The sequence below is a fragment of the Carcharhinus amblyrhynchos genome, chromosome 2 (genome assembly GCF_965287045.1).
Source record: "Carcharhinus amblyrhynchos chromosome 2, sCarAmb.v2.hapA, whole genome shotgun sequence".
Classification (NCBI taxonomy): domain Eukaryota; kingdom Metazoa; phylum Chordata; class Chondrichthyes; order Carcharhiniformes; family Carcharhinidae; genus Carcharhinus; species Carcharhinus amblyrhynchos.
This window is the reverse complement of record NC_137325.1, coordinates 125,101,844-125,117,338: the sequence shown is the minus strand read 5'-3', so window position 1 is coordinate 125,117,338 and position 15,495 is coordinate 125,101,844. Positions and strand designations below refer to the sequence as shown.

At 41.5% G+C, this 15,495-nt stretch overlaps 1 protein-coding gene across 2 annotated transcripts in view; it reads right to left on the bottom strand.

Annotated features, from left to right (window-relative positions):
- Positions 1-10,903, bottom strand: part of pitrm1 (pitrilysin metallopeptidase 1) — a 52,594-nt gene extending 41,691 nt beyond the window's left edge. For both annotated transcript variants that reach the window (XM_080212481.1, XM_080212489.1), the window contains exons 1-7: positions 10,818-10,903; positions 9,498-9,600; positions 8,299-8,405; positions 5,424-5,575; positions 4,135-4,249; positions 3,950-4,046; positions 1,102-1,262 (exon numbers count right to left, since the gene is read on the bottom strand). In XM_080212481.1, coding sequence (XP_080068607.1) covers positions 1,102-1,262; positions 3,950-4,046; positions 4,135-4,249; positions 5,424-5,575; positions 8,299-8,405; positions 9,498-9,600; positions 10,818-10,861 — 779 coding nt within the window. In that variant the 5' untranslated portion in view covers positions 10,862-10,903. The remainder of the gene's footprint in view (positions 1-1,101; positions 1,263-3,949; positions 4,047-4,134; positions 4,250-5,423; positions 5,576-8,298; positions 8,406-9,497; positions 9,601-10,817) is intronic.
- Between the last annotated feature and the right edge of the window lie 4,592 nt (positions 10,904-15,495).

Sequence of the window (15,495 nt, the reverse complement as noted above, 5' to 3'; positions counted from 1 at the left end):
GAAAAGGTAAAGAATTAAGGTTAAGCCATTTAAAGATGTTAACGACTTTCCTACATATTGCTGGAGAAGTGTTGTGCGTAATACAGTGAAAACCATGCCAAGAATGTTCACACATGTTCTTTAGATAATACAGGGCACTAGATATTGGAATATGAGCAGTAACCTCACCAAAGCATCCGCGAGGATGTCAAATAAAAAAGGACTGATCTATGCCTTTGGTAGATTTTCTGGAGAACCTCACGTGCTGATTTATACTATGCACATTCAAAAAATTGACAGTACTGATTTAACCAGTCAAGAGTAATAATTAGCATTTCAGTAAAATTTGCTATTCAAATATAATCCTAAGTGTCTTTCCATTTTATTCTTATGGCATTTTTTCAGTTGCATTTGTAACCAGCAATAATTTTGATACATACTATAGTCAGCATAGATTCTTCATAATGGGTCTGCGGCAAGTAAAATTGTGTACATTAAAAATATTTTTTTACAAAAGAGATTTTTATTCATGCAGGGAAAGTGCTGTCAATTGTTTAACAATGAGAGAGAACATGTTATAGTTGTGTGAACAATTGTTTATTTGCACTAAAATGGTGCAAACAAAATCAGGCAAAGCCATTGGGTTAAATTTGCCTAACTTGTGTGATAGAATAATTCAAATTTCTTTTGAACAAAAAAAAGATGAATTAGATTGTGTTCATATTAGCATACTCCTTATCTCTACTCCCAAGAGTCACAATTGCTTTTTACATGGCAACTTAATTAGAAATGAATTGAAAGCTCCAATTCAGGATCCAGAAACCATAAAAATGCCCTTTAGTTGACTAGAAGCACTGAAAGTTAATGTAAAATGGATGATCTACAATGACAAATTCTCACAAAAATACAAGGTTCAAATTTAAATAAGATCCAGCCAGCAAAGTAAAATGTCTGTGAATAATTTTATGTTCAAGTCAGACAGGTTTGGAGGTAGTCTGATTTAAAAGTTTCTCTGCTACATTCATCTCCTCCTCTGAAAGATGGTAAAGCTCTTTACAAGTAATTTTGGAACTCCACTAAAGTGAAGGATTCACATCACTCAATCCAATGGCAGAACTGTACCTGGCATTGCTGGGGTGATAGTGTGTAGCATGAAAGCGTTTTAATTCTTCCCAAGTAAGCTTGGGTATATGTAGTGGGTCACCGCCAGATATTACAGAGTAGGTATGGTCTGGAAGAAGCTTGTTCTGTAGATGCTGAGCAAAGAGGTTCTCATTGTTTGCCTGAAATGAAACACAATTACTTCTGACTAAATGCAAAACAGAAGTTGGTTGTTCTGCAAGTTCTCACAGATTTGAAAGAAACATACAAGATAGGGGTAGGCCATTCAGCCATCAAGCTTGCTCCACCATTCAATATGATTATGGCTGATCATCCTCTATCACGCACCCTACTACCTGCAGTCTCCCCATACCCCTTGACACCACTGGAGTCTAGAAATCTATTTCCTTCTCAAATATATTCAATGCCTTGGCCTCCACAACCTTCTGTGGTACAGAATTCTATACATTCACCACACAGTGACGAAGTTCCCCCTCATCTCAATCCTAACTCTGAACCATTGTTCTAGATTCTCCAGCCAGAGGAAACAGAGATTTAGTCTGTCCAGCATTGTCAAGAGTTTTATACGGTTCAATTGGATCCCCTCTCATTATTCTAAATTCCAGTGAACATAGGTCTAGTCAACCTTATCTCTCCTCACATAGCAATCCTGCCTTCCCAGAAACAATCTGCTGAACTTTTGCTGCACTTCCTCAACAGCAAGTACATCCTTTTTTGGATAAGGTCATCAAAACTGCACACAATACTCCAAATGTGTTCTCACTTAAGGCTTTGTACAGCTGCAGTAAGATATCCTTGCTCCTGTACTCAAGTCCTCTTGCAATGAAGGCCAACAAACAACTGGCCTTCCTAATTGCTTGCTATACCTGCATGCTTGCTTTTAGTGACTGGTATACTAGGACATCCAAATCCCTTTGTATGTCAACATTTCCCGATTACCCTTTAAATAATACTCTGCCATTCTGCTTCTACATCTAAAGTGGATGACTTCACATTTATTCTCCATGTTATACTGCTTCTGCCATGCATTTGTCCACTCATTCAACTTGTCTAAATTACCTTAAAGCCTCTGAATATCCTCCTCACCATTCTCACACCCAAATGCAAACTTGCAAACTTGAAAATATTATTATTACTTTTGTTCCCTCATCCAAATCTACAATGTATATTGTGAATAGCTGGGGCCAAGTACTGATCCCTGCAGGACCCTATTACTACCTGAACTTCAAAAAAAAGACCGATTTATTCCTGCTCTGTTTCCTATCTGCTAACCAATTCTCAACTCATGCCAATATATTACCCCCAATCCCACACACACTAACCTCTTACGTGGGGCCTCATAAAAAGCTTTCTGAAAATCCAAATACACATCCACTAGTTCTCCCTTATCTAAACTACCAAAGTCATCAAAAAGCTCTAGTAGGTTTGTCAAACATGATTTTACTTTCAAAAATTTATTGCCTAATCCCACTGAAATTTTCTAGGTGCCCTGTTATGACATCCTTTATACTATACTCAAATATTTTTCCTACGTGCTAACCGACCTGCAATTCCATGTTCTCTCTCTCCTTTTTCTAAATAGCAGGGTTACACTTGCGATCCTCCAATCTGCCGGGACTATTCCAGAAGCTTAAGAATTTTGGAAGATGACAGCCAATGCTTCCACTATTTACATGGTCACATTCTTTAGTACCTTGGAACGTCGATTAATAGGCCCTGGGGATTTATCAGCTTTCAGTCCCATTCATTTATCCAGTATTTTTTATCATAATACTGATTTAATGGAATCATAGAAACCCTACAGTGCAGAAGGAAGCATTTGGCCCATCGAACCTGCACCGACAACAAGCCCACCCCAGGTTCTATCCCTGTAACCCCATGTATTTACCCTAACTAGAAACTCTGACATTAAAGGGGCAATTTATCATGGCCAATCCACCTAACCTGCACATCTCTGGTGTGTGGGAGGAAATGGGAGCACCCGGAGGAAGTCCACACAGACATGGGGAGAATGTGCAAATTCCACACAGACAGTGACTCAAGGCTGGAATTGAACCCAGGTCCCTGATGCTGTGAGACAGCACTGCTAACCACTGTGCCGCCCTGAGTTGGGTATCCCTACTACGGAGTTTGGTGTCACAAACTGGGCGCACTCACATGATGTGATGTGTGCTTCAGTACAGTTTAAAGTTTTTCTTTTAAAACACAAAAATTTCACTGACAGCTTTAAGCTGGAAGACCAAAAGGCTACGGTCTTTAGTTCTTTTGAAATGGCCAAGAGAGAGGCTTGCAACCTTGTCTGCTGGTATCAGATTGTCAAAACAGATATGGGTCTTACAGGAGAAGCTGGATGGATATTATACCACAGCATAAGGGGCACATCTGTCAACTGAGTGGGACCAGCAGCAGTTTACAAAAAAAATTGAATTTCATTCAATTCCTATTATTTTGTACTGAAAAATGCATTCAAGCAAAATATGTTTAATAACAGTTGGAACTATTGTATAAATTTTCACTTAAAGGCTACCTACCTATGCTTATCTAAAAAAAGCTATCAGCTTAAGCCGCATTTTCCTATCTGACTTTCTATAAATCATTGGCTAACTATCTAGGCTTAAAATGAGTGGTTTCCATAATAGAACATCTATTAATAAAATCAAGTAGCTCAAATAAACTCCAACTTAATTCCACAAGATACCCTTGCAAATATTTTGAGACTGTATTGCAAAGCTTTAATTTGACAATGCTTGCAACAGTGCCGTGTCAACAAAATTAGAGTTTGCATTACAAACCATAAATATACAAGAATGAGTTCATGTCAAATTAAATCTTTTGCAAAAACACTTACAAATACGCCCTTCATTTCATTGAACACGACTCCTTTGAAGACAAGAGGTGAGCCTGGGTCATCAGGAATTTCATGTTCCAGCCTCCACCCTTCTTGCCTGTTAGAGAAGATAAGGTGAAATTCAAGTCGCATTATAAGATATTGTCTTATGCATTTTGTAGACATATGTTAAAGATTCAACTTACCAGAAGTCCAATTCCCTTAAGCATGGAAAAAAGACAGCATCCAGGTAAACAGAGAGAAGATTTTGAAAATCCTTCGAATTTTGGGTGGAAAATGGATACATTGTGTAGTCACTAGCTACAAAGATGAAAAGAAAAACCCAAGACAACTATTAGTTTGCCTTGCTGCTGTTCAGTTATCCACATGGTATTCACAATTAACCTCAAAAAGTGGTCCTGCTTTTTAGGCAAGTTCGGTAACTTAATATGCTATTAATCACAGCATGGATGTTATGTCCCATCTGAAATTATTTTACAGAAATTCAGGAGCATTCTGCGATTATGGGAGTTTGATTACTCAAGAATACCAATCGGTAGAGTGTTAACATAAGTAAATGTAAGGTGGTACATTTTGGTTAAAAAGAAGAACTTTGAATGGAAGAGATGAGGTTGAAATAATACTTAATTGGATGAGGCAATAACGATGAGTGAAAGGAAGACTGGGTTTCATTCTGGGTATAGAAATAATGGTAAGTCTGTATAAAATCTTCACATTGACCATGGTTGGACTACTTTACGTGGTGTTGGACTCCACACTGTATGAAGCTGCATTTTTCAGCAAGTCAGAATTTAATCAAATGAAAGAACAGGCTCAAGGGGCTGACTCGCCTATGCCTGTCCCCACAAAGTGAATTAATACAGAAGCCCAATGGAGAGTCACTATGATGTCTCCTGATACTAGGGGTTACAAATGTGAAGAAAAACTTGCAGAATTATGACTGCTTTCATTAGAAGAAAGGAGGTTACTGGTGGTTTCAGAGATATTTAAAATTAAGGAAAATAATAGACAAGAACAGATCGTTCTCAGTTATTGAAGAAACTTAATATTTAAAAAAAATGAGGGAGGCTGAGGTTGTGGACTGTACAATGCAATCCCAGTCAATAATTAAAAAAGATCCATTGATATTTGACAGATAGTTGAAGGATAAGTATATGAGGGATATGAGAAAGGAGTCAGTATAAAGGATTAGGAACAATGCTTTCGTGCAGGATAAATACTAGCATGGACAGATTAGGCTGAGGAGCATAATAATGCATTATAATTTCATGACAATGCAGAATGTTAACACTTCCTTTCATAAATACATACAGAAAGAGATTACAGTCCAACTGAACACAAAATCACAAGTTATTTAATCAAATCGGTTCACTGGATTAACTGCAAAACAAGCTAACAAACTTAGCCCAGCCCTCCCCTCCACCAGCCCCAAACATCATCTAACTACATGCCCACACAATGTGGCAGTCCTGACCTGTGAAGGCATTCATGAAGGTAGCAAGTGATCGGGTCAACATTTTGAAGAAGGGGTCTCTACATTGGTACTTCTCAGACCCACAGAGTACCACATGTTCCAGAATATGAGGAACACCAGTACTGTTGCGTGGTGTAGTACGAAACTGAACACTGAAAATACAAATATGCCAATATTAGTTAAGTATGTGACTACACCACAAAAAAGCAGGATATCATATAATCTCATGAAAAGTCTAATTTGAATCATTTTTACTCATTTGCAAATGCTGTAAACCATACAACACAGAAGGAAGCCATTCGGCCCATCAAGTCTGCACCGACAACTATCCCACCCAGGCCCTAGCCCCATCATCCCACATATTTGTTTTGTTAATCCCTCTAACCTACACATCCTGGGACAATAAGGGACAATGTAGTGAAGACATGAAGAGAAAGGGGTTTCTTTTAATGCAATGAGTGATTCGGATTTGCAATTCACTGCCTGAGAGTGCGGTGGGGGATTTTCACAGTAACTTCACTGCAGTGATAATGTAAGCCTACTTGCGACACTAATGAATAAACTTTTAAACTGGAGGCAGGTACAATCGAGGCATTCAAGAGGAAATTATATTATTATCTGAATGAAGAATGTACAAGGTACAGGGAGAGGGCAGATGAGCGGCACTAGGGGAAATGCTCATTCAGGCTGCCAGTGCTGAGATAATGGATTGAATGATTTTCGGTGCTGCAACAATTATGTAACTTACCACTGCTCTCCTCAGTTTGGATTACATCAACTTCAATTTTCACAGATTAACAAAAACCAAACTGCCAATCTTCCATGTTGAATCATAGAAGGTTATAGCATAGGAGACCATTCAGTCCACTGCGTCCATGCTGGTTACTTGCAAGATCCACACCTTTTCCCCTTAACCTTGCAATTTATTTCTCTTCATGAGATTATCCAATCTTTTAAAAGCTACAATTGATCCTGCCTCCACCACACACTCAGGCAATATATTCCAAATCATAAACTACGTAAACAAAGTTTCCTTATGACACAGTTATTTCTTGTCAATCACCTTAAACTGGTATCCTCTGGTGCTTGATCCTTCAGCCAAGGGGAATTATCTCTATCTCTCTAGACCCCTCATGATTCTGAGCACCTCTATCAAATCTCATCTTTGGCACCTCTTCTCTGGAAGAACAGACTAAGCCAATTATGTATCTGATGTTCCCCATCCCCTGAAGCATTCTGGTGAATCTTCCATGCACTCTCTCTAATGACTTCACATCCTTCCTCAATAGTGGGACCTAGAAATAGACCAAACACTAGGCTGAGCCAGTGTTTTATTCAGGTTTATCATAACTTCCATGTTTTTATACCTTATGCCCTTCCTTGTAAATCCCAGGGTCCCATATGCTTTATTAACTGCTTTCTGCCACCTTCAGTGCTTTGGGCCCATCTATCTCCAGGTTCCTTTGCTCCTGCACCCACTTTTAGAATTTAATCTTTAGCTTTATATTGCCTGTCTTCATTCTTCCCACTAAAATTTAAGGTTAGGTGCATTGACCCAAACAGGTGCTGGAGTGCAGTGAGGAACTTCACAGTAACTCAATTGCAGTGTTAATGTAAGTCTTACTTGTGACTAATAAATAAATAAAACTAGTCACTTTGTACTTATCTGTGAATCAAATTTCACCTGCCTCTTGTCCACCCATCAACAAGCTTGTCACTGCTCTGATTATCACTATCCTCGTCACGTTTCACAATACTTTCAACCTTTCAACCAATCAGGAAAAACAAAGTTAACCAGTTAACACTATCCGCTGAGCAACATATTGCATACCTTCCTCCAGTCTATGGAATAACTGCTCACCACTTCCCTCTGTTTATTGTCATTCAACTAATTCTGCATCCATGCTACTACTGTTCCTTTTATTTCATCAGCACACATCTTTCAAATACTACTGTAGCAAAATCAATTATTACAATTTTAACCATGTAGGGTTCTGCAGAGAATATAAGCCTTCTTTTGACATTTCACTTTTCAAACACTGGACTGTCCAGAAAGAGAAATGCTAGAAATACTCAGAAGGTACAGGTCGCCGCACTTACGCAAAGATATTCTGGCCTTGGAGGGAGTGCAGAGGAGGTTTACTAGGCTGATACCAGAGTTGAGGGGGTTGAACTATGAGGAGAGGCTGAATAAACTGGGCTTGTACTCGTTAGAGTTTAGAAGAATGAGGGGAGATCTCATTGAGACGTATAAGATGATGGATAGGATAGAGGTGGAGAGACTCTTCCCGCTCAGAAAGGACAGTAAGACTAGAGGGCACAGCCTCAAGATAAAGGGGGGGCAGTTTAGAACGGAGTTGAGGAGGAACTTCTTCACTCAAAGGGTGGTGAATCTCTGGAATTCTCTGCCTGTTGAAGTGGTGGAGGCTGCCTCGCTAAATATATTTAAGACGCAGGTTGATAGGTTTTTGATAGGCAAGGGGATTAAGGGTTATGGGGAGAGGGCGGGAAAGTGGAAATGATCCACTTCAGATCAGCCATGATCTTATTGAATGGCGGGGCAGGCTCGAAGGGCTAGATGGCCTACTCCTGCTCCTATTTCTTATGTTCTTATGAGAGGGAAACAACATTTATGTTTCAGGTGTGCCCTTTTACCAGCTCATTATGTCCTGTTTCTTGCTTCACAGATACTGCCAGATCAAATATGCTCAACATTTTTATTTTATTTCATATTCACAGAAGAGGAAATATATTAGATTTATATTGAACTGTCTAGATTTGATTTAAAAACAAAACAAGTGCATGTGGTTTATTAATAAAGAGTATATAATCAAGCACGCTAGATGAGCCATTACTATGAATGGTAAATAAATACCTGAACAAATTGTTTGGATCATCCCTTGCTATATGCAAGTACTGAGCTCCTGTATTATCATGGTTAAGTTTAATAGCTGTCAGGAAGAGATCAGGAACAGCAGTCACCTGAGGGAAGGAAAGATTGTTACAATAAAAACTCAATAATTCCTTTATAAATTTCAGACACAGCAACCAAATGTGCCCAGCCCTTCAGAATTTTCTGTTTTAATCAAATTGCCTCTCATCCTTTTAAACTCCAAAGAATATGGACACAATTTACTTAGCCTCCATCACAGTACACCCCCCTTCTCAAAACACATCCCAAGGACCTAACTAGTGAACCTTTCTTGTATGAAGTATATCCTTCCTTAACTGTGGACACCAAAGTTAGACAGTTTTCTAGATATGGTCTCACCAAAGCCCTGTACAAATATAGCAAGGCTTCTTTATTCTTGTACTCCAATCCCCTTGCAATAGAGGCCAATATGCCATACACTTTCCTTATTGTTTGTTCTGCCTTCACAATAACTTTTTCTGTTTCTCGTACTAGTACATTCAAGTTCCTCTGAACATCAACATTTGCAAGTTTCATGTCTTTTAGAAAGATATTCTGCTTTTCAATGCTTATAACCTATGAATAACCACATACTTCCCCACATTATAATCTATCTGCCATCTTGATGCCCATTCCTTAACCTGTTATTCTTTTAAAAATTGGAATGCTTACATTTACCCTGAAGACAGCAAGATGAAAAACTCTGAAAACATGTATTTTTATCAACAACACAACTTGTATTTTATACAGTGCCTGTCGTGACTTCGGGAAATCCTAAAGTGCTTTAACTGTCAAAGATTGCATGACTTTTTTAAAAATGAAAAATACGGAGTTATCTTAATCTCCAGCTCATTATTTATTCCTCAAATACCATTACCAAAACTGATTTGACTAGTCATTCATTGCTAGACTTTGTTCTGCACAAACTGGCTGCTCAGCTTGTGTCTACAAACGCAATAGTGATTACACTTTTTAAGGTACAGAGGCTGTGAAGTGCTTTGAAAATCATTCTATTAAAACAAGATTGTTTCTTTCAAGTAACACAGTGCCTAACATTCTAAATATTTTTTTTTACATGCAGCCAACTGCACAGAAACGAACTGGTCTAGTCTCAAAATAGTTTTGCATTTGGTACAACTCCATTGTTAAGAGTGAATAACTACCTGGTTCACAGTGAAGCCATGAATTTTCTTCCCAACTGTGTACTGTCTAGCTCTCTCTCTCACAGAACTGCTATTCCATCGGCAAGTACAGTGGCTCACAGGTCTGTCAAAAGGGATATTAGAATAACAACAAAAGTTATCTCAATACATAAAAGCATTACTTAAGTGTAAATTGGAAATATTTAATGGAATTGATCACAAAAGTTTTAAAAAGGAATAAGTGATAGTAGATAGTTTTTAAAATTAAAACTAGAGGTTGGAACAATCCTATAGAAAAGAGAAGTTAGGAAATATTCCTATCCAGTCTCAAACCGGAGATCTTTCACATGAGGTGAACGTGACAACCACAGCACTACAGAAACATCGGACATGCAGAAAACAGAGTAAATCCTATAATCATAAGGTGGACCCACCCCACTGGTACTAATTCTCATATGTCAGCATCTGCAAATAACTAACTTATTTTATTGACACTAATTCTCACATCTGAAATGAAAGCATGTTTAGGGTGGGCATCAGCCAACAACACAGAAGGGGTGGGATTTTCGAACTGCACTTGCTCTGAAACCAGAAAATCCCAACCGAGATCAACGGATCTTTGCATGGTCCATGTCCCACCCACTACGATTCTCATGGCAGGGAGGACAAGAAATTCCTCCCAAGAACTCATTCTGGAGGAGAAGCACCAACATACGAGTGCAAAACCACCTCCAGGTTCCAGTCAGACAGTGGAGAGAAAATAGAATCAACTTTTCAAGTCAAAAGGTCACTCTGACTTAAAATATTGGCTCCATTCTCACCACAGATGCTGTCAGACCTGCTGAGATTTTCCATATTTTCTGTTTTTGTTTCAAATTAGAGCACCCACAATATTTTGCCTTTATCCAGCGAGACAGTACAGGGCTCTGAAATCTCTGGTTTCTCTGGTGTATCTCAACAGACACACACACTGCATGTGTGAGCCCAAGCTTGTAAAACCATGGCACCCCTCCCCTGGTTAAGCTGTCCTCCTGGGTTCAGGATGGACAGAGAGTGGTCAAGTCAAGCCAAGCTGTAGCCCTGGCAGCCCTAACCTCTCCTGGTTAAGCTGTCCTCCTGGGATCAGGATGGACAGACAGTGGCCAAGCTATAGCCCTGAGGGCCATCCTGTACTGGAAGCCCAGAGCTGGCCCATGATGTGTAGAGCAGGTGAGGGCCAGGCTGTACCCACTGGCTGAACTCACAGGCTGTATACCCCGAGCCTGGGCAATCACCCCTCTAGGTGGGGGTGGGTACATCAGTCCTAGTGTCAGCCGGACGCAGCAGCAGCAGCAGCCTCACCTCCAGCGCTGAAGCAGAGCCCGCAATCCTGCTGCCCTCTGCATGCTTCCCCAGCCCCGCCGCCGGTCCAGGCACCGGCTCACGTAACCTGCCCAGCCGTACGCCGCAACACCGCCAGCCCTTATTGGCCAGGGCCTCCCCAAACAACAGCAGCAGGGATTGGCGCAACGGCGGAGAGAACGTGGGGACGTCATCAATGGAGGGGGCGTGTCCTACTGGGGACCGGCGGGGCTGGAGCGCGCATGCGTAGATGGAGGTTGCGCTGAAGGCCGCCCCACGTGGAGTTGGAACCCGAACAGCCGATGATGCAAAATCTCAGCAGGTCTGACAGTGTCTGTGGAGGGAGAATAGAGTAGAAGGGTCATTCGGACTGGAAACATTGCTTCTATTCTCTGTCTAGATGCTGTCAGACCCACTGAGAGTTTCCAGCATTTTTTGTTGTTGTTGCAGGTCCTTATACCTTTGGCTACCCAAGCTGTAGGTATTAATGGCCTTGGTTACCTAAGATTCAGGGCCGTTTGCCTTTGGATACCCAACCTACAGGTTCTAATACTCTTGGTTACCCAAGCCTAAGGGTCTTATGCCTTTGGCTAGCCAAGTTGCAGATCTTCAAAGCTTTGACGACCCAAAGTGTAGGTCCTTATCCCTTTGTTTACATCATTATGGACTCTCCTTAATGACGTAACTGAAGGGGAGGTGATTGCCTTGGGGTATTATCACTAGACTATTACCTAGAAACTCAGCTAATGTTTTGGAGGACCTGGATTCAAATCCCACCACGGCAGATGGTGGAATTTGAATTCAACAAAATATATCTGGAACTGGGAATCTACTGATGACCATCAATTGTTGGAAAAACCCATCTGGTTCACTAAGGTCCTTCAGAGAAGGAAATCTGCCTTCTTTACCTGATGTGGCCTACCTGTGACTCCAGGCACACAGCGATGTGGTTGACTCTTAAATTCCCTTTGAAATGGAGGACAGTTGGGCATGGGCAATAAATGTTTGTCCAGCTAACAATGCCCTCATCCTGTAATTTAAAAAAAAATCTTGTTTAAGCCAGAGTTTAACTCCCATATAGTCATTATCATGAAACGGCCAGTGAATTTCCATTTACTGGAGTGGAGTGGGATCAGGGAATGGGCGAACTAATTCCTGGTGGACAAATTTGCAAATAAAGTTTGAAAGCAAGCATCACAACCGAGCTATTACATAATATAACAGAACCAGCTAGGTGTGCAATATTCCAGGGCAGTGTCAATTCTTGAACTGTCAGTCTATTAATGTACCCAACCACGAGGGAACTGAGTTTTCACAGTTTGACTTGTCAATGTTATTTGCTCCAAGCCAGTGCAGTTTTATTGGTCAAACTCCAGCAATATTATGTAGTTTGAGATCCCTGAAAGTCAGTCTAGACCATTAAATAAATTGGGGTTATCCCTGTCGTTATATAAATATTGGTTTGGTCACATTTGGAATAATGTGCCAATTCTGGACGCCACACTACCAGAAGGACGTGGAGGCTTTGGAGGGAGTACAGAAAAAGTTTACCAGGATGTTGCTTGATATGGAGGTTATTAGCTATGAGGAGATATTGAATAAACTGGGATTGTACTCCCTGGAAAGACAGAGACTGAGACGTTACTTGGTAAAAGTTTATAAAATTATGAGGGGTATAGATGGGGTGGAGAGTTGGAAGCTTTCTCCCAGGACAGAAATGACAATTACAAGGGGCACAAGTTCAAGGTAATAAGAACATAACATAAGAACATAAGAAATAGGAGCAGCAGTAGGCCATCTAGCCCTTCGAGCCTGCCCCGCCATTCAATAAGATCATGGCTGATCTGTCGTGGCTCAGTTCCACATTCCTGCCCTCTCCCCATAACCCTTAATCCCCTCTCTTATCAAAAACCCATCAACCCGCGTCTTAAAAATATTTAGCGAGGTAGCCTCCACCACTTCAACGGGCAGAGAATTCCAGAGATTCACCACCCTTTGAGTGAAGAAGTTCCTCCTCAACTCCGTTCTAAACCGCCCCCCCCCTTTATCTTGAGGCTGTGCCCCCTAGTCCTACTGTCCTTTCTGAGTGGGAAGAGTCTCTCCACCTCTATCCTATCCATCCCATTCATCATCTTATATGTCTCAATGAGATCTCCCCTCATTCTTCTAAACTCTAATGAGTACAAGCCTAGTTTACTCAGCCTCTCCTCATAGCTCAACCCCCTCAACTCCGGTATCAGCCTAGTAAACCTCCTCTGCACTCCCTCCAAGGCCAAAATATCCTTGCGTATGTGCGGTGATCAAAACTGCACACAGTACTCCAGCTGCGGCCCCACCAATGCCCTATACAGCTGCAGCAAGACCTCCCTACTTTTATATTCAATCCCCCTCGCTATGAAGGCCAGCATCCCATTTGCCTTCCTGACCACCTGCTGCACCTGCAGGCTGGGTTTTTGCGACTCATGCACAAGGACCCCGAGGTCCCTCTGCACCGTCGCCTGCTGCAGTTTTTCGCCACGTAAGTAATAATCCTTCCTACCATTATTCCTACCAAAGTGGACCACCTCGCACTTGCCAGCATTAAATTCCATTTGCCAGTTCCTGGCCCATTCACCCAGCCTATCTAGATCCTTCTGCAGACTCTCCACACCCTCTGCGCAATTTGCCGTTCCACCAATCTTGGTGTCATCAGCAAATTTTGACACCATACACTCGGTTCCCTCCTCCAGATCATCTATATAAATGGTAAATAGCTGAGGCCCCAGCACCGACCCCTGAAAGTTTCAGTGGAGACGTGCAGGGGAAGTTTTTTTTACACAGATAGTGGTGGGGGCCTGGAATGCACTGCCAAGTGAGGTGGTTGAGGCAGACATGTTAGCGACATTTAAGATTTATTCGGACAGACTTATGAACAGAGAATAGAGGGACACAGGCAGCTGGTCTGGATAGGACACTGTGATCGGCGCAGGCTTGGAGAGCCGGAGGACCTGTTCCATTGCTGTACTGTTCTTTGATCTTTGTTCTTTGTAAGAAGAAAGGATGGACATGAGATACAACAAGCTAATTTGCATGAGCTTGGCACTGCAAATTCTGGAATCTGAAATAAAAGCAGAGAACGGTGAAAGTACTTTGTAGATCTGGCAGCAGCATCTGTTGAAATAGAAACAAAAGGCTAGATTCACCACCAAGGCAGAAATCAGGAGTCAAACCTGTTGAGATATCAGAAAGTCTTCTTTGGTGGGAAGCTGGTTATGGTTGGCATGCTTTGAATTGGTATGGAGGCAAGTTTCTCAGGCTCCCATGCACACACAGGTTCATAATGGAGTTGATTGATGCCTTTTGCCTTTATGCAAATTAATTCATCAAATTCCCCATACAGATGACAACCAAGTGGCAAAGGCATTGGACTTTCAGACTATCGCTCATTTTCCTCTCATGTAAAGAGTCTTCAATTGAAACAGCATCTTACCCAGGCCCAAATCCCATCCTACCCCCTTAACCCCATGCATTTGCCAATGCTAATCCACCTAACCTACACATCTTTGGACACTAAGGGTCAATTTAGCACGGCCAACCTGGTTAAACTGCACAGCCTTGGCACTAAGAGGCAATTTAGCATGGCTAATCCACTTAATTTGAGTACCTTTTGACTTTGGGAGGAAACCCATGCAGACACACAGAGGACGTGCAAAATCCACACAGACAGTCACCCTAGACCGGAATTGAACCTGGGTTCCTGGCACTGTGAGGCATCAGTACTACCACTGTGCCACTATGTCATTTAGTTATGGGTTACCAATAATCACTTATAGAGCACTTCCATCATTGCTGGCTGCCTGGTGGAGAATCTGCGAGGAGGCATTGCCAAACCAGCCTCCATCATGGCTCAGACATATGTGCGATTGAAGGGGGGCACAGATGTGATAGGGGAGAGATCCAGAACACAAAAGACGGAGTGATGGCAGAGTAGTTTGACTGAGTGAGAGCGATGAAGGGCTGCAACAATAAACTGAACAAAATACTGATAAAATGGAGGTGGACGAGAAAGATGTGGCCTTGACGCGGAGCCTTCCCATGAGGCCCTTTCATAGTGTACTCTTACCTTCTGCTTTGTCAGCAGATGCCGAGAACCTATTGCAATGAATATCTGCTCTTTCTGCTTAATCTTCCCTCTTTCTGGTTATATCATAGCTTGGTGTGGCTCCTGCGTTGCCCAAGACTGCAAGAAGTTGCAAAGGGTCATGAACAAAGCCCAGTTCATCAAGCAAACCAGCCTCCCATCCATTTACCCTGCCTACAATTCCCACTGCCTCGGAAAAGGAGCCAGCATAATTCGGGACACCACACAGCCCAGACATTCTCTCTTCCACCTTCTTCCATCAGGAAAAATATACAAAAGTCTGAGGTCACATACCAACCGACTCAAAAACAGCTTCTTCCCTGCTGCCATCAGACTTTTGAATGGACCTACCTCACATTAAGTTGATCCTTCTTTACAGCCTAGCTATGACTGTAACACTACATTTCCTTCTCTACAAACTGTATGCTTTGTACTGTGCGCAAGAAACAATACTTTTCATTGTACATTAATACATATGACAATAATAAGTCAAATCAAATCAAAAATCATATGATCTCCTGTGCTTGCCACTAGCCCTTTTAAATTTTAATTATAATT